Source organism: Balaenoptera musculus, chromosome 2 (assembly GCF_009873245.2).
Source record: "Balaenoptera musculus isolate JJ_BM4_2016_0621 chromosome 2, mBalMus1.pri.v3, whole genome shotgun sequence".
In the NCBI taxonomy this organism is placed as follows: domain Eukaryota; kingdom Metazoa; phylum Chordata; class Mammalia; order Artiodactyla; family Balaenopteridae; genus Balaenoptera; species Balaenoptera musculus.
Window position 1 is genome coordinate 88,408,520 of NC_045786.1, and position 26,594 is coordinate 88,435,113.

Below are 26,594 nucleotides of genomic sequence, written 5' to 3' on the forward strand. Positions count from 1 at the left end.
CAGGAGGGCTAGGTAAGTTACTAAATCATAGCCAGAAGCAGAAGTCTCCCTTCCCTCAGATTTTCTGAAGTGGAACTAAGGAAAGAGGAGCAGCCCCCCTCAGGTGGCAAAACTAGGAAAACATGACCTGCTAGAAATCTTGGTTAGAGCTTTGAGCAGGGGAGCTGGTCTGAGAGAATGAAGAACAAGTAGAGGGAAGCAGAAATGGGAGTTGGTGAAACAAGTTGGCAGCATTCAAGTCCTTGTTTCAATTGTCCTCAAGTCCAGGAGACACCTACCCTATATGCAGTTTGCTTACATGGACCATAAAATTCCCCCCCTTTTTTTGGGATAGTTGGTTTAATTTTCATTTGGAACACTTAGCGAGGAGAATCTTTTAAAAGGAACTAGATGTAGTCCAATTAGAACTGAATGTTGATGGCCCACATGTGATGTTAAGACTCAGTAACCTAAACTTTGGAAATGTATTCGTGTCACACTGTTTGTCTTATTAAAACCATACGGTAAGACATGTGAAAGAACGGAAGTTTCCAAGGTCAGCCATTATGGGAAGTGACTACCTCCCTCATGTTTTTTTTTTGTTTTTTTTTTTTAACATTCTCTGCCCTCATATTCTAGCAAATTTTGTTGTTACAGGATGATACAAATGAGAAGTCAAAAAGTCACACAATCCCTTTTAAATAAAGGGATATGTTTGAGAAATGACTTTGAAGTCATACTTACATTTTCTCTGGAACCATCTTCCCATGTATATTTTATATTCTGCATATTCTCTTTATGGGTCAGTAACAAATAACCTAAACTTATGAGGTTCTCCCTAATCTTACCCCTTCCATACCTCTTTAGCCTCATTTCTCTTCTCCTTGCTCATGATACCCTAGCCTCACAACTGCAATGTTTCAGTTATGTGAAAACCTGATTATTTGGAACTTTATAGACCTTGGAACCTTGGAACTTTATTTATAATAGCACTTATCACTATTTAAAATTATCTGATTCATGTATTTACCTGTATATTGTCTGACTGCTCCCACTTGAATGTAAGCTCCATGAGAACAGAAACCTCGTCTACCTTATTTACTACAGTATTCTTACTACCTAGAACAACGCTGGGCACATAGGAAGCACTAAAAATTGGTTGAATAAACTAGCATTACAGTAAACAGTGCTAGTGTAAAAATTTCTGCCATTCTAGTTTAGCTTAGCTTAAAATGAATTCTAAATTTACTCAAATTTTAGTGTTAAAATCTAACTATTTGCATCACATGAGTGTGATGTGTGTATATGTATCAGAATCAGCAAAATAGTAAAACAAGTTTAATTTTTAATTTATTAGAACCCAGTAAGTGATGGTTTTAAAAGCAGAGTTTCCATCAAATTAACACTTAATTCAGGGCAAAAATACATTTAAAAAACGTAAATCTTAAGGCAGAAGTAAAACGTTATAAAACCAGCATGTCTAATACAGACTGTAGAATGTCAGAATTTTAAGAGATTCACATAGTATTTTATAGCACTAAAATGTTAATACAGTCAAAAATATTATCAATTGATCCAAGATTTCTCAGTTTATAAAATGTCTAGACTGCTAATTGAAGAAATTTTGCTGTGTAAGTAATAGTTACCATATAACCAAGTGATTGTTTTTATGACAAAGGAACTAAGGCAGGAAATTTCATGGTTTTTATTTGTAAAGATTTTACAGTATTAAATATAAAGTATTACTAGGAATTTGTTTTAGATTCATCTTCCCACCCTAACTTCCAAAAGGTGTACATCAATTCCCTTTAACTCCACTTAAAAAAATTCTATGAACTATCATACCTATTCATTATAGGCCTGACTCTACTCACAGCAAAACCATGAATTACTAACTCTGATGTGGCAGAAAAAACAATTTTAGTAAATCACTACATCTTTTCTGGGTTGCTAAATAATTTTAAACTGAAGTCTAAGAATTTTTGCACCTCCAATAAGTGAACAACCTTCTTTTTTTTTTTTTAAATCTCTGTAAGTTTGAATTTTGACTAGAACCTGAGTACAGGGGGGAAAAAAAGCATCTCATGTTCATGTGCAATTAACAGTAGCCCTTCTGAAACACAGAGTTAACAAGCTTAAATTTCTCATGATCAAAACCTTTTATTTGGGGGGAGGGGTATAAGATTTAAAAGTTCTTTCAATCAGAAAACAAGGATTAGCTAGCTTACACGTTCTACTGAAGAGTGTCAAAAAAGACAAATGCATTTAAAATAATTTTGTAAGTCTAGCAAATATGAGGTTTATGGGTTCTTAACTAACATATTAAGTAAATACAAAGGTTCTTCATCTTTATTACAAACTTTTAAGCTATCTTAATAAAATGGCTGTAGATCTCACTGTACTTCTACTTATCTGTGCATTAATAAAAATCTGTTAAAATTGCTTATTTAATACTTCTGAAAAAGTCTAGTCAAATAAGATCACTAAAACTACCAGAGACGCTTTGAAATACTGATTGCAAATTCATTTCAAGGTTGATTTAGCCTCTTTCAGAATCTGGCATTTAAATCATTAATATCTTCACCAACTTTAACTCTGAAAATATAAAAATTTTAGCCAGTAACGGTTAAACAGTACTGGTATTACCTGAAAAAATAAAAATTGAAAATACATCATCAATCATGCATTTCACAATTTCATGAACTAAGTAAGGTATAACTCATAAATATTGTTATGCCTTTGCAGGTTATCTCAGCTTCCATCAGGCCTCAGCTGAAAGCTTATCTGCCAAAACACATCATTACTCATGTGAAATAAAAAGAGTAGGGAAGTGATTTTGCACATTGCTGCCCAGTGTTTGGCTTCCAGGTTCCCCTCTCTTTCATGCAACTATTCTAGGTATGATTCCTTGAACAGCATGAGATGAGGGGTGGATAGAACAGAACACCTGTTGGGCTAACAAGCATATATTAGTGTATAAAACGTTTTCCAGTTGAATAATTGTTCTCATTGTGGTTATGCTATGTGCAACATATAAACTGTACAATCATTTTTCCTGTTTGTCTATTTGTGGAAAGAATTAGGCTCAATAAAATGTAAAATATACATTAGTTTGCTTTAAATGCAAAGATTACAGTTTTGCTTACTTTGCTTTTGGCTCAACTGTAACATAACCCCAAAGTCTCTGCTTTAATAATACAATATGAAAAGTTCACATATGTACATGGGTACATTCTTTCATTTAAAATTTTCCTTAAATCTATCTCAATGTATCTTTACAACTGATACAACTGATCTTTACAACAAAAGTCAAAATCGACAAAGTAGAAATGATTCCATTTTACAGCACTTTAGGTTTTCTGAAGTTTTCCTTTACGGCTTAAAGGGCATCATTGAAACGTTGCTTTCCATAGTCTGCAGGATCCATTTGAAGTTCTTGTTCTTCATCATCTGTAAGGAAAATAATCAGGTATCAAGAATATTATTTTTAAATCATTTACAGAAATCCAATCAAATAATCTCTCTCTCTTTTTTTTTTCCTTCAGCCTTAATGTAGTTCTCTACTCGTTATCTTACACCTTCTGTAAATGCTCTTCTGTTTCTTAGTTCCTTGGCAAATGAGTGAAAAGTCTGTAACTGTTTTGGAAAATCACTTAATTTTAACAAATCTTTTGATGATAGAGAAAAAAGAAAGAAGGGAAGGAAGAAAAGAAGAAAAGTGGGGGGGGGGAGAGAGAGAAAGGAAAGAAGAAAGAAAGGAAGAAGGGAAAAGAAAAGAAAGAGGATGAAAGAAACAAGTAGGGCTAGATAGTTAGCAAAGCTTTAGAATTCCACAAGCACTGAGGAATTGATCCTTTTATGTAAATATATTATTTCTATATAGATGAAAGTTAGTCCTTTAAATTAAAGCTTTGGTAGAAATCGTTCTTTATACATTTCCATGCCTTTAAAAACCAAACATTTTTCTAATAGTAAAATTAATCCATAGTCATCAAGTAAAAATTAGAAAATAAAAGAAAAATAAAAGTTACTCATGATCCCCAAATTTAGCGTTTTAGTGAATTTCTTTGCTATTCTGCAAATAGCTTACCAGCAACTTCCTAAATGGAGTATGTTAAAAAAGAACCTTTTCTTTATCGAAAAGAAAAAAACTATCACACAATATTATTAGACACTAACATCCTCAAAGTCACTTTGAGTAGCTATGCTAAACGACTCCATATAGTGCTTCAGAGTTCGACTTATTTGGCTATTGACAGGTTTTTCTGGGTCCTTCTTGGCTATCACCTGTCACTTCACTACTCTCAGCTTAACTACCAACAACAATTCTTCTCTTCCTTTCTAATTTTATAGTTATTTCTACTTCAAGTTTTGAAATAAGACTGCTCAGAGTATTAAAATTAGTATTTTAATTAGAGCTTAAGAGGCTCCCTTTTTAGTACATGGTTTTTAATGACATCTTTTGGCTCCTCCACAGCCTTAAAAATAACTTTTGTTACTTTCTGGTTCACAGTTACAATTACCCAATAGGTTAGTTTTTGATAGATTGAAGTATTACTATCATAACTGTCTGGGTATATATTTTAAAGAGGGGTTGGATTCCAAATTCATATGTATACTATAGCTATCTCCAATCTATTCTTTTAGGTTTGATAGGTTTTCCACTCTCAGCTTCTCTAGTATATTCTATGGTAACATTTTGTTCAAGAAAGATGCCATGTGCTGTATGTACTCTGTACGTGTATTTGTATGTACCATGTAGTGTATGTACTATGTATTAACTTTCCATAATGACGTGTTCTTATTTCTTCTTTATATTTAGTTATTAGAAATGCCAAACAAACCAACTTTCTCTCACCTTTCAATAACTTTCCTGTTAAATTTATAGAAATTCTCTTTTAGAATTGCACGCAATCATTCTTCATATTCTAGCAAATTGATCTCATATTTTTAACACTGTAATTCAATAGCAATGATAACCCCAAATCTGTTAGGTGCAAAGGCTGAAATTACATCCATAATCACATTTGTATTTCGAAAATATACTAATCATTCTCTTATCAAAGAACTCTTCATACTTTAAAAAATTATCTTGGTTTTAAAAAGGAAAATAACCACTGGCACCTCTCCAGAAAGCTCTCCTTAGGACCCATGTTATGGGACCTCACCATATGGTTATAAACACATCTTTTAGGACTTTAGTAATTAAATGAAGACAATCACCATGGAGCAGTGGGAAAAGCTACTATATAAAGGAGAATTTCTAGAAATTTAACAGGAAAGTTATTCAAAGGAAAAAATGATGTTACTTTTTGAGATTTTTAAATAAATAATTGTAAAGAGAAAATAAGATAACAGCAAAGGTCTAGGAACAGAAAAACAGAACCCTAGTCCTGGCTCAGGCACTTAACAAACATGATCTAGTTCCTGAATCTCTTTAGACTTCTAATTACCTTCTCGGTAGACTAGGGTAACAACTATTTTTCCAACTTCAAAGTAAATTAATGCATAGGAAGGCAGTCTTTACTTCCAAAGTCCTCTATAAATATAAGGAGGAGTTTGTTGGTTTTATTAATTTATGCTCTTTAGCAAAGTTTTAATATGGTGCCTTCACATTGCTTTTTCATAATTTCATAGGACTTCTGATTGCCTTTTTCTTACATTGAGCTATCATTTACATTAACTAGAGTCCACTTTCAGTGTAGCTATTCTAAACAGAATTCAAGTTTCTACCAACAACCTCTTTGCATTTATCTATGACAAAATTACCTAACCAAATCTGATATACAATAACAGTGACTAAATATAATTATATGGACTAATATTTTATTTCATTTTACAAAGAAGCAAAATCTGTAAATAACTCATCAACATAAAGTGACTATTAAATATAAAGATATTTATAATTTATCAAATAATTTCTAAATTCCCTCTTAAGTCAAGAAAGGACCACCTCCATAAAGCAAGCTCTACCAAGCAAGAATGCCTTGGGGAAATAAGGCAGTGAGCCTCCATTAAAATGTACAAATTAATCCACAGGCCAAAGTGCAACTGTCCTCTAAAGCAGGCAACCCAGGGAAAAAACTCTATACTTGCTTTTATTTTTTAAAAAATTATTTCATTCAACACTTAACACAGTGCTTACAGTGTGAAAGATCCTCTTCTAAGTGCTGAATAAATATTTAAATCATATAATCCACATAACAATTATTGAGTTAGGTAACTATATTTATCTCTATTTTACAGATGAGGATTTCAAGGCATAGAGGTATAGGTAATTCACAAAGTCACAGAGCTAGTAAGTGGTGGAGCTAGGATTAAAATCTAGGCAGTCTGGCTCCAGAATCCAGGCACTTAGGCACTATGCTAAACTTCCTTCCATAGGTGTACTTAGTAATGTGCATTTCATATTCTAGTAAACAAACTTGGAACTTCTATGGGATTAAAGATAAAAGTAAAGGGAATTTGTAAACATCCATATCCTTTTTATAATAAAGAATGAATTAAAAGATATATCTATCAGATGTGTAGTGTTTCCAGAGTTAATCTTTTAGTTAACCTTTTCATTGGATCACTAGCAGAAGTCAGGGAAAAAATGTTTACACCAATGTAAATAAAATAATATTTCTTTTAGGATGCTTCAGGAAACCAGGAATTAAAAATCAAAATAAACCAGGATTGTAAACACAGGAAAAACAGGCTTCACTTAATTCTACAGAAAACACTCTGCAGGCAGTACTGACCCAAATGATCAATATGCACAAACAGGCATCAGAGATAAAGCTGGAATTCTTTAGCTCCCTATTGGCAGAGATACTGTCAAAGCCTCCATTTCATAATCCAGAATTTCGGAGACCAAAGTCAGTGTCTTTAGCTGAAGCTAGAACCTCAGTCCTGCAGTTGGAATGCCTAATACTAGGGACCCAACAGCTTGAGAAAAAACAAAACAAAAAAACACAACTGCTTCTAATACCAGGGAGAGCAGAGCAGAGCCCCTACTGGTAGAAACATTAAAGTGCTTCTGAAGTGCATGCTTCAATTTTTGAAATCTCTGGCTGCAGAGTTTCAATGGGAGCATAAAGTTTCCACTTTTCTTTCTAGGGTTTGGGGGAAGATGTTATTTTAGGCGTGCTGAAATATGAAACACATTTGTCCCTAATACTTGTGTTACAGTGAATCCACTACGAATGTGACCACAAAATTTTAGAACTAAGAAGGACCATCTATGTATCTAGTTCAACACCCTTACATTACAGATGAAGAAATGGTGGCCCAGAGAGTATAAGTGACTAGAAAAGCAATACACAGCTGGTCTCCTAATTCTAAGGCTAATGGTTTTTTCCACTCTACTGCCTGCTTTGGCTGCAAGTGCAGACTGACCTAGGAACCCAACCAGTATTTTTACACTGAAGCTATGAAGAAATGCTTTTAAATACTCTAACTTAATAATAAACATTTGGAATACATATTGTTGATAAACTAGGGAAGAACCATAATTCTCCCTCCCCACTTTTTAGACAGTTAATACTATACCTAAAGAATCTCTGAAAACATGTTTAAAATTATTTGGTATTAAATATCCAAGTCTCCAAAAAAAAAAAAAAAAAATTCAAGTCTCCAGTATTCCTTTTTAGTCAGTTCACCCAAACTTCTCTCTCTGTATTTGCTGCAGCAGATGTTCTTACATCTTTCTGTTCCCTATGATAAAGGAGTCCCTTGGTAGCTGCACTATCCTTCTGCTGCTATCATCTAGTGAACCTCAAAATGGGATAAAAAAATGTTAAATGGCAACCTCCAGCTCAAGTAAGATTCACTTGCAAATGAGGAAACCCCCAAATGTAACCATCCCCTACCTACATCATTGAGAATATCATCTTAGGTCATTTCCTTATATTCCTTAGAATCAATGGATTTATTCTCTTGTGAAAGGAAAAGGAGGGGTTGCATGAGGGTACTGGGGACCTAAAGTAGAAAGTGGCAATGAGAACTAGGGGTGGGAGAGGGAGAAGAGCATAGGAAAGAGAGAGAGAAGGCACTGAAGATAAATGTATCTATTATGGATAAAAATCATAAAAATATCAAATGAGAATTTTGTGATAAAAGTCATCAACATTAAGATAGCCAAAACATAAGAAATAATTTTCAATATTACTGAAATTAATTGTTCTAATAAAAACCTCAAATTATCCAATGAGATGATAGAAGCTTCTATGAAAGAAAAACAGAGAATGTTTAAAGTGTAAACCAAGCAAGATTATAAGACCAGAAGTTAATGGGTTATTAACCTAGTCACAAGAATAAAAACTCAATGAGAAAGGCATAAAATGATCAGTTAACAGTATTTACCGAGGGCCCTAAGTATGCTAAGGACTACTGCGGGGGTGGGGGCTGAATATGAAGGCAGGAAAGGATACAAACAAAATAGAAGGCAAAATAAATGAAAATTCCTGCCCTCCAAGAGCTTACAATCTAATTGGTGATACGATATGCATGCATGAAAAAGCCTTAAAACTAAGTTATAAATAATTGCAAATAAATATAATCCAAACAAATTACAAAAGCAATGAGAAAGAAATGGTAAGATTTATGAAAAATGGATGAGATTGTAGAAAAACGGATGAGTACAATTTTTTCATTGATACCAAAAAGTGTTTGAGAATTTCTCATTAACATATCCATATATAACTCCTAGCATTTATTAATCTCTTTCTAATCCAATAACCATTCTTCCAAAACTAGAATGTGCTAACAAAATAATGCCTAGGTGGAAGTCAGAGTCTCTAGTTTTCCTTTTTCTATTAACTATGTAGTATTCTAGGACAACTATATTTTCTTCTGAGTTTTACAGAAACAATTCTTGTCAGGAACCTAAATAAAATTTAATTACTTTAAAAAGAGTTAAGGAAGAAATCAAGACAGGTTACATTGAAAAATATTTCATGCAACGTATTATAAAATTGAATACTTCACACATTAAGTTCATAATCAATTTTTATAGAAAAGAGAAAAAGCTCCATAAATGCTACTAAATGATATAAGCAGGCAGAAAACAGGCCTAAGAACTTGCAATAAAGCAACATACTCTGATATGCATGCGTGGGTAGGGGTGCATGCACACAAGTAGATTCTGAACTTTCACTAAGTTAAAAGTTCAGAAGGAACACAGTTAACAAGGAAAATATGTTGAATCTGTGTATTAAACACAAAACAGACAAATCTTCACAAACTGATTGTTTAGTATAAATTTTAAGCCTCTCAGAACAAATTTCAAAAACAGCCTTCCTATGCTGAATCATTAGTGAAATAATCTTATCTTCAGTGTGGACAAGACCATTCCCTTTGTGGCTGTCTGGTTAATATCTGTACTTAGAATGATGAAATGCTTTCAGATGAGAAATTGGAAAAGATTTTTTTCTGGGAGTATTTGCCTTAGGTAAAGTCTAGAGCCATTTTAAACAATTTAATTCTAAAATTTCTGAAGAGTCTGAATTTCAAATTGTAACTATAAACACTAATACATATCACATAATAAATAAAAATGAAAAAAATTAAAATGATTTATTTAAAGGTCTACAAATACCACTATCATAAAATTGTTTTCAAAATAAAATTGAAAAACTGCACAGAACCTCTCTGTATTAAGACTGTACTGCTATTAAGTGGGGAAAATTCTACACAAATTCAACCAAAAAACTTAGAGGTGGGTTTCACGGTCACAGCATGGAGGCCAGGCCCACGCTCACCTTGGACGTCTTCCTCTCCACCATCACCATCTTCTTCCTCATTGTAAGCCAGCTCAGCCTGCTTGTCTGCCTCATACTCACCTACGTTACCATCATCCCCATTATAATCCGCCAGTTTAGAGCCATGCTGCGGATCAACAGGGGATTCATTCTCATCAAAGAATCGGCCTGTGAAGTAGGTAGAGGATTAATTCAAGAGTGAAGAGAGAAGAAAAGAAGGGACCTATACTGGAGGTAGACCAGAAAGTAGACACGTGAAACCTGGCAATTTTCAGGATACTGGTTATAAAAAAAAGATACACTTTCTAAAGGTTATCCAAGATAAAAGGAAATAAGAATGAAGACAGAAAATAATTTTATTTAAGAATTTCTCTTTTGTGTTAATTCCAGTACTTGCTGCTTAAGGTTTGAATGTTTTCTTAAAGAAAAGGGCACAATTTTCAGAATTGTTTTCCTAATAACCAACAACTTCTCTGATAGAAGTATTTGTCTAATTTAACACTTTAGGAGAAGAATAAATAATTTTATTACTAGATACAATACATATTTGAAATCTGTAGCCATTTACTGCTTTGTGAAATATCACTTTCCACGAATAATTTTGATAACTTTTCTTATCAGCATAAATGAGTACCGTGTAGGCTAGTTTCCTTTTGGAAAATAAGACAAACTAACATACTGGAGGGCTACTTTAAGTTTCTTCACTAACAGTGATTCACTATAGTCATGGATTACCAAGGAGGGATGGCAAAGAGAGTAAACTATCAGAATCCCTAGTGGTATGTGTTTTGAAAAACATCCCAAGTAATTCTGATTTATTCTTTCTCATTTCCTGAACCATATTTCTAAAAGTCAATGACAGAGGAAGCTTAAGAAAGTTGACCGACATGAGGCTGTTATATTATACACATTCATAGCAATTAGAAATCAAGAAGAGCAACAGACATAACACCTACTGTAGAAAGCTATTCAACAATATTCAACAAATGGACATTGAAAATAAAAATGCTAGGCAAACTAAGGTGTGACTCACAACACAAGTTAAACTACTTTGACACTGAAGTGGCAAAAAAGTAAATTTTATGTAAATTTTAGTAAATCCCTAAAATATGAATAACATTAACTTACTGATGATGTAAGAATTTAAGACTTTTTTAGAAATTATAAACACTTTCTATGATAGGTTTAAAATTTTTGGAATTATATTTTTAAAATTCACATTGCAATGAGACAAACTTCCTCTGCTTGGAAAGAAAAGTTAAGTACAAAGAGAAAGAATTATGGAGGTATTGGTCAATTCTACAGATGGCTCACCACATCATTAGGCCAATATATTTCTAATTGCTGTGTAAAGAGTCATTCAGGAAATATCAAAATATATACACAGCTTATACAACTCAATATCAAAAACACAAACAACCTGATTAAAAAATGGGCTGAATAAACATTTTTCCAAAGAAGACATACAGATGGCCAACAGGCACATGAAAAGATGCTCAACAATGCTAATTATTAGAGAAATGTAAATCAAAACCACAATGAGGTATTACCTCACACCGATCAGAATGGCTATCATCAAAAAGTCTATAAATAATAAATGCTGGAAAGGGTGTGGAGAAAAGGGAATTGTTGTGCACTGTTGGTGGGAATGTAAATTGGTGCAGCCACTGTGGAAAACAGCATGGAAGTTCCCTAAAAAACTAAAAATAGGGCTTCCCTGATGGCACAGTGGTTAAGAATCCACATGCCAATGCAGGGGACACGGGTTCGAGCCCTGGTCCGGGAAGATCCCACATGCCGTGGAGCAACTAAGCCCGTGTGCCACAACTACTGAGCCTGCACTCTAGAGCCCACGAGCCACAACTACTGAGCCAGCATGCTGCAACTACTGAAGCCTGCGCGCCTAGAGCCCGTGCTCCGTAACAAGAGAAGCCACAATGAGAAGCCTGTGCACCACAATGAGGACTAGCCCCCACTCACCACAACTAGAGAAAGCCTGTGCGCAGCCAACGAAGACCCAACACAGCGAAAAATAAATAAAATAAAATAAATAAATAAATTAAAAAACCTAAAAACTAAAAATAGGGCTTCCCTGGTGGCACAGTGGTTAAGAATCTGCCTGCCAATGCAGGGGACATGGGTTCAAGCCCTGGTCCGGGAAGATCCCACATGCCGTGGAGCAACTAAGCCCGTGTACCACAACTACTGAGCCTGCGCTCTAGAGCCCACGAGCCACAACTACTGAGCCCACGTGCCACAACTACTGAAGCCTGTGCACCTAGAGCCTATGCTCTGCAACAAGAGACGCCACTGCAATGAGAAGCCTGCACACCGCAACGAAGAGTACCCCTCGCTCACCGCAACTAAAGAAAGCCCGCGCGCAGCAACAAAGACCCAAGGCAGCCTAAAATAACTTTAAAAAATAAAACAAAACAAAAAACCCCCCTAAAAATAGGGACTTCCCTGGCAGTCCAGTGGTTAAGATTCTGCACTCCCAATGCAGGGGGCACAGGTTTGATCCCTGGTTGGGGAACTAAGATCCCACATTTGGCACAGTGTGGCCTAAAAGAAAAACAAAAAACTACCATATAATCCAGCAATTTCAGTCTTGGGTATATATCTGAAGAAAATGCAAATACTAATTCAAAAAGATACATGTACCCCCCAATGTTCATAGCAGTATTATTTACAATAGCCAAGATATGGAAGCAATCTAAGTGTCCATCAATAGATGAATGGATAAAGAAGATGTGGTATATATATACAATGGAATACTACTTAACCATAAAAAAGAATGAAAATTTTGCCATTTGCAACAACATGGATGGACAGAGAGGGTATTATGCTTAGTGAAATAAGTCAGACAGAGAAAGATACATACTGTATGTTATCACTTATACGTGGAATCTAAAAAATAAAACAAACTAATGAATATAACAAAACAGAAACAGACTTGCAGATACAAAGAACAAACTAGCAACAACGAAGACCCAACGCAGCCAAAAATAAATAAATTAATTAAAAAAACCCAAACAAACAAACTAGTGGTTACCAGTGGGGAGAGAAAAGGGGGGAAGTGCAAGATAGGGGTAGGGGATTAAGAAGTACAAAGTACTATATATAGAATAAATAAGCTATAAGGATATATTGTCCAACAGCGGGAATAGAGCCAACATTTTATAATAATGTTAAATGGAGCATAATCTATAAAAATTTTGAATAACCATGTTGTACACCTGAAAATAATGTAATATTGTAAATCAGCTATACTGCAATAAAAAAAATAGTCAATCAGGAAAATAGTTAAAGAACAAATCATACTCACATAGGCTTTTTTTTGGCAGGGGGGCAGTTTACAACAGGAGACTGAAGTAAATGGGGATAATAAAAAAAGAGCATAAAGTCATCTTAAATCTATTCTAGAATAGAGTTGGCTATGTACAATAAATAAATGGAAAAGTTGATAAAACAGAGTTAGAGAAAAGAAATGGATGTACAAGAGTTAAGAAGGAAAAAGAGTAACAAGAGAAGAATAGGTAAGCTATTTGTGAGAAAGACCCTGTCTCCTAATGATAGTAATACAAAACAAAACATTTTGGTGTCATTATTATCTGTTTCTCTTATGATAAAATAACTGATGTCAATGTAAAAAGAAAAAAGGGAGATTTATAGAAATCTATATTTTCTTTTTTTAATATGCAATATTATGGACAAAATACCTGGAGCAGTTAAATCATCTTTATGCAATGTGAAATTGCTGTTTTAAATATATAAACATTTTAATATGGTAGTTACTAGTGAGTTTCTCAAGATACACTATTTCCTCCAAGAAAATATTTTCATTTTTTATGAGAATTATGAAATATAGAAGACCAAAAAATTAGTCTAAAAAAGTTATTGCAAAATATAGTTAATTTAACTAATATTATAAGACATGGTATATTAATCAAAGAAATGGTTGACCTGTACCTATTATAATATTCCAACAAACAATTTACAAAGTTTCTTCTCTTTTTTTTAAAGGTGTTTGGTGTTCTGACTAGCCTGAATTCAGTCATAAAATTTCCATACTACAATTACAGTGACCTACAGAGATAATAAGAAAATCACTAACAAGAATGGATGACCACAATAGTAATTCATACAGTACAATAGACAACAAGAGACAAAAAACAGAGCCAACTACATAAAATTGCCAGTCAAGTTGGGGATATCAAACTTCACAGTAGACAGTGAATGAATATGGCTATATAAATAAAATGCATGATGCTGATCAATATAACAGACTGCTAAATTATCTAATTATTAGGCATCATATTTGCAAAAAATTATACAAGGGAGAAATCAGTGTGGGTTAGAGCTAGAAAGGAAGGTTTCAAAAAAGAGGCAATCAGGTTTCTATAGTGTAGTGGTTATCATGTTTGCCTCACAAAAAAGAGGCAAATATATTGGACCATGACAGAGAGAAGGAAAGGAGCATTCAAATAAGAACGAAGATGGAGTATTCAGGAGACAGTAAAGAGATTAATTTGACTGGATTTATATTAGAAAGCAGAAAGATGAAGTTTGAAAGATGAAGTTTGAATTGGGAATAATTATGAAAGACCTTTAAAGTCAGAGATTTTAAAAGGCTTCCTATATCTACTTCATAAAGTCATTGTACATTGCAAAGAAAGGCTTGTCTTCAGGACTGGTCCTTGGCTTGATTGTGGGAGATAACTTCTGAGCCCTTGAGCCATGCTTACCAGTTTGATTGGACAAATTTATCCTAATGAAGTGATTCATGGTGAATATTTGTTTTTGCTAGGTGGAGGCAGGCAGGTCTAGAGTCTGAATAGTTGACCTCAGTCACGTGGGCACTACATGACTACATGAGGATACTACATGAATGACCCCCAATAAAAACCCTGGACACCAAGGATCACATGAGCTTCCCTGGTTGGCAACACTTCACATGTGTTTTGTCACACTTCTTTGCTGGAGACTGGAAGGAGACACCTGGAAGCTTACATCTGCTTTTCCCTGGACCTCGCTCCATGAGCCTTTCCATTTACCAATTTTAATCTCTGTCCTTCTGCTGTACTAAACTATAACTGTGAGTATTATAACTCCTCTGGGTCCTGTGAACTCTTCTATTGAATCATCAAGCCTCAGGGTGGTCCTGGGGGACTCCCAACAAAGCATCTTAATATATCTGTTCTGCAACTTGCTTTATTCCCTCCACATTATGCTTTTGAGATTTATCCATGTTGATGAATGTAGCTTTATTCATTTATTTTAACTCCTATGTGATTCCACTGTATGTCTGGTACATACACCTTGATATTATCATACTGATGAGTATTTGTTTTCAATTTTCAATGTAATAATAAATATTCTTGTACATGCCTCCTTATATATAAAAACGTTTGTAGGTAACATATTAGGTGCCAAATTGCATGGTATGTACATCTTCTCACTCTTATGATCAATCTTTTGATTAACAAAATTCTTAATTTTAATAAAGCCCAATTTATCATCTTTTTCATTTATGGTTAGCTTTTTTGGGGGCTTACCTGGTTTTAGAAATCTTTGCCTACTCCACATCATGAATATATTCTCCTGTTTTCCTCCAGAAGTTTTATTAGCTTAAAATTTTAAATCTGCAATCTATCTTGAATTTAATTCTGTGTATTATGTGAGATAGGGGGGCCAAGGTTATTATTTTTCCACTTGGCTATCCAACTGACCCAGTACTATTTATTGAAAAGACTATCCTTCCCCCCATTGCACTGCAGTATCAACTCTGTCATAAATCAAGTGATCATATATATGTAGTCAGTTCCCGTATTCTCTGTTCTGTTCCATTGGTCCATTTGTCCATTCTTGTGCAAATACCACACTGTCTGAATTACTTTATCAATAACAGTTTTTATAATAAGTCTTGATATCTGGTAGTGGACATCAATAAGTTTTGTTCTCCTTATAGATTGTCTTGGCTATTCTTAGCAAGACATATATATGTATAGCTGAATCACTTTGCTGTATACCTGAAAGTAACACAACACTGTAAATCAACTATACGTCAAATAAAAAAAGTCACCTGCAAAAAGCTAAAAAAAAGTTTCTTTTTAAAAATTTCATTTTATATGTTTACTGCTGACATATATAAATACAATTAATTTTTATATTAATCCTATATCTAATAACTTTGCTAAATATATTTATTTAATAGTTTGTAAATTGCTTTTGAATTTTCTATATAAAAAATCATCTTAATATCAGTTTTATTTCTTCCTTTCTAATCTCTACACTGTTTATTTTCTTTTCTTGTACTTTATTTCATTGACTAGGACCTACAGTGAAAAGTTAAATAAAAGTGATAATAATGGTTATCCTAGTCTTCTTCTGGATTTCAGGGGAAAGTTTTTGATAGTTCACCATTAAGTATGATGTTTGTGATAGGATCTTGGCAGATACTCTTTATCAGATTAAGAAAATTACCTTCTAATCCTACTTTGCTTAGAGTTTGTTGTTTTTAAGGAATATATGTTGAATTTCCTCGAATGCTTTCTTTGCATGTATTGAGATGATTATTTGATTTTTCTCATATTTGGTGAATGTGGTAAATTACATAGACTGCTTTTCAAATATTAAATAACCTTGCATTCTGAGAATAAATCCAACATGGGCATTATGTATATAATTTTTATCTATCTTTGGACTTGATTTACTAACATTTTTTTAAGATTTTTTATATCTATGTCAATAAGAGGGACTGTCGTATAATTTTCTTTTTTCATAGCATCCTTAGTTTTGCTATCCAATTTATGGCTAGCTTCATAAAATGAGTTGGGAAGTGTGTCCACCTTTTCAACTCTCTGAAAGAGTTCATGTTAGATTGGTTGCATTTCTTCCTTAAATGTTTGTAAGAATTCACCAGTGAAACCATATGGGCATGAAAATTTCATTAAGGGAAAGTTTTAAATTACAGATTCAATATTTTAAATAGACATGGGACTATTCAGATTTTCCTGACCTTCTTGAGCTAGTTTTGTATACAGGGGTTCTTCTAGGATATTGTCCATTTCTTCTAAATTTTCAAATGTTTCATTTTCAATTAGTGTTTCAAACACTAATTCATATTACTTCACTAAATATCTTCTAATATTGTTATTTGTAGGCTCTATATTGATGCTCTCTTTTTCATTCCTGATATTGTTAATTTGTGCCATCTCTTTCTGTCTTGATCTGTGCTAGGGGTCCTATTTTCACTAGTCTTTTCAAAGAAGCAGTTCTTGGTTTTGTTGATTTAATTATCAACTTTATACAGTGATCCTGAATTTAGTAATCTAGCTAAACTTTCTTATTATTTAAAACAGCATCTCTTTTGGGATGTGGTGAGACTTTTGATTACCTATTCAACTTATTTAATAGTTACCGGTTTACTAAAATTTTCAAACCTTCTTGAGCTAATTTTTGTAATTAATTTTCCAGGAAACTATTCATTTGATCTAAGTTTTCAAATTCATTGTCAAAGTTTTTAGAATATTATTTATTTTATCTCTTCTATTTTTCTTCATTAATATTAGTAGGGGTACGTTTATCTTAAGTTTTTTGTGGTTTTCCTTTTTGCTCCTAATTAGTCTTCATTTTCCATTTCATTTATAACTGCTCTTGTCTTTTATTTTTTCCTCCCTTCTACATTCTTTAGGTTTCCTTTGTGATTTTTTTGCTCCCTCTTTCTCTGAGCTAGATTTGCTTAGTTTCTAACCCCAACTTAGCTACTTACTAGCTAAGTAGTCTTGAAAGTGTTATGAAACTTCCTTGCGGGACTTCCTTGGTGGCCCAGTGGTTAAGACTCTGCGCTTCCACTGCAGGGGGCACAGGTTCGATCCTTGGTCAGGGAACTTAGTACCACCATCATTCTACCAGTAGAAGTACACTTACTACCACCACTACTACTATTACTACTACTGTTTTGGGGTTGAATTCAACTCATTTAATTTTTAGTTTTTTTTCCTTAATGCTTTTGAGGCCATAAATTTAGCTGTAAATAGTATTTCAGATGTATTCCTCACATTTTGATATGTGTGGTACTTATATTATTGTATCATTCAGTTCTGTAAAATTTGAAATGCCCATTACAAATCCCCCCCAAAATAGAGTTGAGGATTGACTCTTTATAGTTTATAATACAGGAGTTTTAAAATAATATTCATGATATAAATTGTGTGACATTTATTAAGACTCCCTATGACCTAGTATCTAGGCAACCTCTGTAATTATTCCATGAGTACTTGAAAAATGTTTTTCTCTTCATTAAGCAATGGGATCTGTATACATTTATATATATTTGAATAAACAATAGTTTTTGCTTCAAAATTTCTATAGTCTTGGTGATTTATAAGTTTTGAAAGAAGTATATTAAAACGTTTCCCATTAATTATGTAGTCATCAATTACTCCTTGAAATTGCATCAGCTTTTTGTCTTCCTATTTCCCGGCTATGTATTTAGATGAGGATTCCCTCTTTTTAGGAGATTGTTCCTCTTGTTACTATGGAGTATCCTTTTTCTTTTTTCCTTAAAATCTATTGTTATTTGCTAATACTTTACATCAGCTTTCTTTTGATTATTATTTCTCCAAGGAATATCTTTTTTTCTTACATTATAGCAAAATATACATTACATAAGATTTACCATCTTAACCATTTTTTTTTTAATTTTTATTTATTTATTTTATTTATGGCTGTGTTGGGTCTTCGTTTCTGTGCGAGGGCTTTCTCTAGTTGTGGCAAGCGGGGGCCACTCCTCATCGCGGCGCGCGGGCCTCTCACTATCGCGGCCTCTCTTGTTGCGGAGCACAGGCTCCAGATGCGCAGGCTCAGTAATTGTGGCTCACGGGCCCAGCCGTTCCGCGGCATGTGGGATCTTCCCAGACCAGGGCTCGAACCCGTGTCCCCTGCGTTGGCAGGCAGACTCTCAACCACTGCGCCATCAGGGAAGCCCCTTAACCATTTTTAAGTGTATAGTTCAGTGGCATTAAATACATTGACAGTGTTGTGGTCATTAAATACATTGACAGTGTTTACTATAACCATCACCACCATCTATGTTCAGAACTTTTTTCATCTTCCCAAACTGAAACTTTGTATGCATTAAACAATACCCCCTTCTCCACCCAGCCCCTGGCAACCACCATTCTGTTTCTATGAAATTTTACTACTCTAGGTACCTCATATAAGTGGAATCACAACAGTATTTGCCTTTTGTGACTGGCTTATTTCACTTATCATAACGTTTTTTTTTAAATATTTTAATTAATTAATTAATTTATTTATTTATTTTTGGCTGTGTTGGGTCTTCGTTTCTGTGCGAGGGCTTTCTCTAGTTGCGGCAAGCGGGGGCCACTCTTCATCGCGGTGCGCGGGACTCTCACTATCGTGGCCTCTCTTGTTGCGGAGCACAGGCTCCAGACGCGCAGGCTCAGTAGTTGTGGCTCACGGGCCTAGTTGCTCCGCGGCATGTGGGATCTTCCCAGACCAGGGCTCGAACCTGTGTCCCCTGCATTGGCAGGCAGATTCTCAACCACTGCGCCACCAGGGAAGCCCTATCATAACGTTTTGAAGGTTCATCTATGTTGTAGCATGTGTCAGAATTTCATTCCTTTTTAAAGCTGAATAATATTCCATTGTACATATATGCCATATTTTGTTTATCCATTCATTTGTTGAAATACTTGGGTTGCTTCCACCTTTTGGCTATTGTGAATAATGCTGTTATGAATATGAATGTACAAATACCTGTTCAAGTCCCTGTTTTCAATTCTTTTGGGTATATACCCAGAAGTGAGAAGCCTCTTTTATAGTCTTTTTATTTTCATGTTTTCTACGTGTTTGTGTTTAAGATTTAGTGGTAAACACTATATATAGCTGGATTTGATTTGCATATCCTTTTATCATCTCTTATAACAGGTAACTTTAATCTGTTTATATTTATCATGGCTTTTGTAGTATTTGATCTTATTTCTTTGATTTTACTGTTTAGATGCCTTTCTTTGAATTTTCTTCTTCCTTTCTTTCAATATTATCTCCTATTCCGCCTCTACCCACTGAGTACGTCTTCATTTTGTCCTTGCTGTCCTCATTAGCTGGTATAATATTCTATGTTGGTAGTTATCTTCTACTCATCACAATGAATATACTATTCTGTTATTGTCTGGCATTTAATTTGCTGATGAAAAATCTGCTGTCAATATAATTGTCATTCCCTGGAAATAATCTATATTTTCTGGTATCATTTAAGATTTTTCCCGTTATTTTTAGATACTCTGAGGTTTTCCTACAATGCCTAAAAGCAAAGACTTTCTTCATTTATCCCAGGCATATCTGATCTAACAATTCATGTCTTTCTTCAACCTCAGAAAATTCTGAGCGCTTTAAAGTTTTCAAATTTCTTTTCAAGTATTGATTATCTACCATTTACTCTATTCAAAACTCCTATTAGACACACATATATCTTCTGTCTCTCTTAACATCTCTGTCACATATACATATGATATATACTTATCTCTATATCTATCTATGTCTTTGCTACTCTGTGCTACATTCTTGTTGAATATCTCAGTACAAGATTCCTAATCAGTCAGTCAACTATGTTCATGTACAAGATTCCTAATCAGTCAGTCAACTATGTTCATGGTCTATCTCATAAGCTGATTTTTTATTTCAATGATTATACTTTTCATTTCTAAAATGTATAACTGGTTTTTATAGCTAGCTGTTTTTGTTTTATTTCTGCCTGTTTCTTAATCTCTTCTTTTTTTGAATAAGTTATTTCTTCATCTCTCTTTGAGGACCCTTAAACACAAAAATAATTTTCATGTTTCAATTGTTGATATGTTGGCTCTCTTAGCATTAACATTTTTCATATATTTGGGGGTTTTGGTTTGCTGATTAATTTTCAGTGTGGATGTGTGTATGGGAGGCGGGGTATTTGTGTTTTTTCTCTTCTACCCTCTCTGTGTTCACCTATATTATCTATTCATTTTATTTTATTTTATTTAAAATAAAATTGTTTTATTTTATTATGTATTCATTTTAGAGATGTCCCAGTTCCCCAGTCTAGGATAAGATTTTTAAATCACATTTCAGAGTTTCTATATCATGATGCTATTTGGGATAGCACAGATTCATTACAGAACTAATAGTGATGTGGTATGACCATGCAGCGTGGTCATAAGGCTGCATCTGCAGGTTTCTGGCTCCATAAGCCTTCAGGTTGCTAAACACTGTAGTTCTTGATGGCAGTCAGCAACATTTATTTTCTGCTTCCTCTGCCAAGGAAGATGGGGCCTTATTTAAATCCTGGCATTAAGCAATAAGCCTGGCTCCCATTATATTCTTTTGCTCTTAAGAGTCAAATTCCTTGAAGCCTTATTTCCAGACCTGGAACCTAATAGGTCTAATCATTCATTTCCTTTCATCATCGTGTATTTTTGTTTCATTTCTTGACCACAGTAATTTTTAACATGTTTTTGAGATTATCAATATCCTTTTAGTTCTCTCTTTTTACATTTTATCCATTGTTATCTGTGTGAGCAGAGTGGATATCTCAAAGGTGATAAACTCACTAAGCCATCTACATCAGAGGTTGAAAAATACTTTTAAAAAAATCCATACATAAAATCATGTACTCTCTGATACACTAGCTTGTCTCACCAAGTTGTTCAGGGGAATCATTAACTAAGTTAAATAAATGAATTTCTGCTGCTAGTCACCCTGGAGCAGGCATACAGAAAAGCCCATATTGATCAACAATCACCATCTACTGTTTTGAAAGTCCTTGTGACTTTCAGTACAGGGCTGACATTTGAAATGAACTGTTTTCTCAATTCAAGGCATCTAAATATATAGAGTACAGCCCTCCTAATTGGCAAACAGGTGGGTCTTCCATGAATTCTCCGTTTCAACTACTTTGGAGGATGTCTGAATATTTCTTTGAAGTGTGCCTCCAGGATACTCTGAAGTATCCCCTAAACTATATTTTGTGTCACCATATAGACTACATTCTACATTTTAAATTAAACCAACCCAAATATATTTTCTAAATAATGGCAAAACGTGCCAACAAATTACCTAGCCATTTTTGCATGATGTGGCAAGACAAAATTAAATTTACAAAAAATGTATCAATATAAGTATGATATATTAAGTTATAAAATATACTAAATTTAAAACTGTCAAAAAAATTGTTGTGGTCATTGTATAAAATCTAAGATTTTTTCCCCCATGTCCAGTAGTCAGTTTCAACAAAATTTTCAACTTGTTCTAACAGCATATCATTTAGTACCTACAGAATCAAATACTTTTATATTCATTACCTAGTTATACTTCTATTATTTGTACTTATTGGTCTCTCTATATACCTTTGGTCTCTAGATGAAGTAAAATTAGATGACGATATGGACTGAGATTGTAACTGTCTCCATGATGTAAAAGGAGTCGGGACAGAAAAAGATATTTCTTCACATACTCAGACACTTTCTTCCTACTCCTACTTCGTACTTTCCATTTATCAATAAGGCCTCATTATGATAACAGTGTTCTGTCTCTGGCATTTTCAATGCAGTACCTTTTTTCTCAAGACTACCATCTCCTCATTTACCATTTTTCAATATTACTTCTCAGTCTAATGCCCCTTGCTCGCTAACTTTCAGGTAATACTTCCCTCTCAAGCCCAGTCTAACCTCATGTACCTTTCTATACTGCCATGGATTCCTAACAGCTAAGCCCCTGCCCTGGATCAACTACAAGGTTTCTAGTCTATATTCTCATGTTATAGAAAGGGGCCACAAACTCAAATGCCTCCAAGTATCAGACAAGCAAGATAATTGGATGTAATACGTCAAAGTGGGATTATGAGAAATGGGACAAGGCAAGTCTCACTCTAAACAGAATAGTCATAATCAGTTCCAGTGATTATGTCAAACAATCTGGTTTAAGAGAATTAGAGGCTTCGAATTTTACATGAAATCTCTTGACTTTTAAATAGTGGCAACTATTTCAGATTTTTAAAAATCACTGTGTGGACTGAACAAAACTAATATGCTAGCTGGATATGGTGAAGTGTCATCAGTTTTCAATCTCTGCAAAGAATTATTTTTGCTATTTAACAAAGTTTTGGAAACAGAACATATAGATCTAGCCTAACACAAGATCACTTTCTTCAAGTTCCACTAAAGCCTGGCCATTCCTATAAGCCTTAATCTCCCTAATGAACAAATACACTTATCCCTCATCTGCTATTCTAAACATTCTCTTTTACCTATTTTGAATGCAGATGGAAAAGTGAAGTTAACAATTAAAACTATAGAGGGAATTCCCTGGCAGTCCAGTGGTTAGAACTCCATGCTTTCACTGCTGAGGGCCCAGGTTCAATCCCTGGTTGGGGCACTAAGATTCTGCAAGCCACACAGCATGGCCAAACAAACAAACAAAAACAATTAAAACTATAGAGAAAAAAAAATGCCCTTAATGCTTATTCATGAAGAATAAAGTCAGAATAAAATGGCAAAAATTTTTAAAAGACAATAGAAATGGAAATTTAGTATATAAAAACTTAATACACACAACGAAACAACAGAGGAAAAATTGTGTTTACAAATGCATAGTGTTTTGCCTAACAGGCGTTTGATAAAATTTGTTTATAAGTTAATATATTAGTAAGAAAGAATTAAGTGTGAAGAATTAAGTATCTGTCCAAAAACTTAAAAGGGGAATAAAGTGACAAGTCACAAATAGCAAAGAATAAAATAAAAGGCAGATTGAAAATTAAAAAGTGGCAAAATTAGTAGTTGGGTTTTTTGAAAATAAAAAAAATTTAAACAATCCACAAACTACAATTTAAAAAAAGAGAGAGACTATAAAAGTTTCAGGACTAAGAATTTTAGAATAAAGAAATTAAAAGTAGGGAACTTCTCATGTATTATATAATTTATGACCAAGTAATCATTTTGATTGTGTGACTAACTACAGAAATATAAAATTCCAAAAGTAATGCAGTAAGTTTAACAAATGTTTACTATGTACATGCAAGGCTGGGAAAATAAAAAAGAAGAAGACACAGTTCCTGCCCTTGTGAGTTACCACTCTAACAGAGAGGACATGTACACAAACAGTTATAGGATTCAGGACACACTACCCAACACTGAGGTACTTTAATCTTTTGTTTTCCAGATTTAAGGAAACCTTTTCCTCTTATCTCTTAAACTATCTATAACACAGCAATTTGGTGTTATTTATTTTTATTCACAAAAGTATACTTTTGTGACTAAAGATAAAACAACTACTTTTTCTCCCTACCTAATCCCTCCAGAATGCAGGAACTCTTAGTCAGAAAGCTTGTTTTCATGGCAATATAGTTATTTTAAGTTCAGTAAGAATCTGCTCTCCTTGTAATAGAACACAGTTGGAAACTTTGGCTATATTACCAAGGCTCTGACTAGAATGTCATATTTGAGAATGATGCATAAAATCAGATATGACCAGACAGCTTCATGGAACTAGGGCTGAGATTAAAGTGTCAATACTTATAAAGTGCCCCCATCCTCCCTCGAAAAAAACCAGCTTATACCTGGTATACAAAGTTCCCAGCCTTACAGATGAATAAGGAAGGTCACTTCCTGGCAGGCCCAGGAACTTCAGGATATCTTGTGAACCTCAAGAAGATAGGAATTGTCTCTAGGTACTGCAGGCGAAGTCTGAAGGCGAGTCTCTGGCTTGGCTTCCTCGCCTCCAGAGGCTTTTAAAGATCCAATCTGAGAATCCTTATGAAAAGTTCCAGCAAAGAAAACTCAAAAGACCTATGTGGTCAATCACTATTCTTGCACTCACATAAATAATCAGGCCAAGTTTAATGAGACTAGACTTATTTTGAAAAATAGTCTTTGATTATCTTTGATAGAAATGGGGTGACTATAGAGAGAAAAATGATGCTTCAATAGAAAATGACAGTAAACCCTTGTGGCTATTAAATACTAGTCCTATTTATTGTCTTTAAGATCTTGTTACCTACCTGCAAACTAGACTAGATGCTGAATCCTTTTAGTTTCCTTCAATATCTGGCTGCAACTCTCCAAATTAAAGTTTCCAATTTTTCTCACCCCTTCTAACTTTGAATCATTAAAACTTAAAATTGTCCTTTTCCCAAAGCCTTGCAAGCTGAAGATGGACAGTTTGATATAAACTTCAGAGAAATCACCACAACAGTTCATGTATGGACAACCTTTGTGCCTGTTGCCATTTAGGCCACTTAGAAAGTTCAACAGATCACCTGATGACATCACCAGATATTCAAGGAAAAGCTGTCATATTGCCAATGCAATATGAAGCATCTGAAGATGCTTCAAGTCCAACATCTAGAAAACCTTCTTGATTGACTGTCTTCTGGACTAAAAAACCGAGTTTACAGTTTGTACCAACCATTAACCTTTGTTTTTCTTATGTTTCCCTTGAAATACCCAGGACTGAGACTAGTTCAATGGGTTATGGAGCAAGCTAACAACTCAGTTTCTGGATTGTGAAACTTCATATGGAAGTTTCAGACAGGGGAATGACAGGTTTCACGACATGCAACCTGAAAATATAGCACCTTGAAATATTAAATATTTCAAGCTGAAGGAATTTGAGAAATGGCATGTGCAGAAAGGACTTTCTGACCTTCCCCTGAAGCAGGTCATAAAACCCTCATGTGAGTGGTACCCTCCCTATACCTGGAGTAAAGGAATATCCTTATATCCAAGACAGAAGGACATCAAGAAGAACCTGAACAAATGAGCCTTGCTAAATTTCTCCCAGTTTACTACACTTACTTCATATCCTTTGTCCTATCATATCTTTCCACTCTTCATCAAGCCTATTATAAAAACATTCAATGCTAAGTATTTAGCATTGATTGGAAAAGGAATAGTTGGTCCTAAAATCTGTACCATAGTGAGATACCAGATTGCACTATTTAATTATGTAACAGCTAATAAAAAAACAAACAAACTAAGAATTTGGAAGGAATATTCAGCTGTCTAAGACTCCCATTAATTTGGGCAAGACAAATACATTTCTTTTGAAGACTGAATAACAAATTTGTTGAAGGGTTTGCAAGTGGAGGGGGAAATGGAATATTATTCAGCCATAAAAAGGAATGAAAATGGGTCATTTGTAGAGACATGGATGGACCTAGAGACTGTCATACAGAGTGAAGTAAGTCAGAAAGAGAAAAACAAATATCGTATATTAACGCATATATGTGGAATCTAGAAAAATGGTATAGACGACCTTATTTGCAAAGCAGAAATAGACACAGATGTAGAGAACAAATGTATGGATACCAAGGGGGAAGGGAGAGGTAGGAGGAATTGGGAGATTGGGATTGACTTATATACACTATTGATACTATGTATAAAGTAGATAACTAATGAGAACCTACCGTATAGCACAGGGAACTCTACTCAGTGCTCTGTGGTGAACTAAACGGGAAGGAAATCCAAAAAAGAGGACATATATGTATACATATAGCTGATTCATTTTGCTGTATGGTAGAAACTAACACGACATTGTAAAGCAACTACACTCCAATAAAAATTAATTAAAAAAAATAATAAATTGGAAGGGGAAATTAGCCTAATAATATAGATTTGCACTTCGAACACTAATCTAGAAGAAACAAAAAGTAGGCAAATATGTTCCCAATTCTGCATTAATTATTAACTAGGAGGGCTGAGCCCATGAAGTTCCAGACATGAATAATGATCACTCATTTGTATCAAACCTATAACTTGTTTATTGGCAAAGGAAACCTTTTCTTTATGAACGGGTCACTAAACACGTTTTAGACTT

The 26,594-nt window shown here is 34.2% G+C and overlaps 1 protein-coding gene across 4 annotated transcripts in view; it reads right to left on the reverse strand.

Moving 5' to 3' along the window:
- Positions 1–1,311: 1,311 nt before the first annotated feature.
- Positions 1,312–26,594, reverse strand: part of GOLM2 (golgi membrane protein 2) — a 105,859-nt gene continuing 80,576 nt past the window's right edge. For 2 of the 4 annotated variants that reach the window (XM_036843811.1, XM_036843810.1), the window contains exons 9-10: positions 9,723–9,890; positions 1,965–3,429 (exon numbers count right to left, since the gene is read on the reverse strand). In XM_036843811.1, the coding sequence (XP_036699706.1) occupies positions 3,359–3,429; positions 9,723–9,890 (239 nt within the window). In that variant the 3' untranslated portion in view covers positions 1,965–3,358. Of the gene's footprint in view, positions 3,430–9,722; positions 9,891–26,594 lie in introns of all 4 variants that reach the window. The other 2 variants (XM_036843813.1, XM_036843814.1) reach the window with 2 other exon arrangements.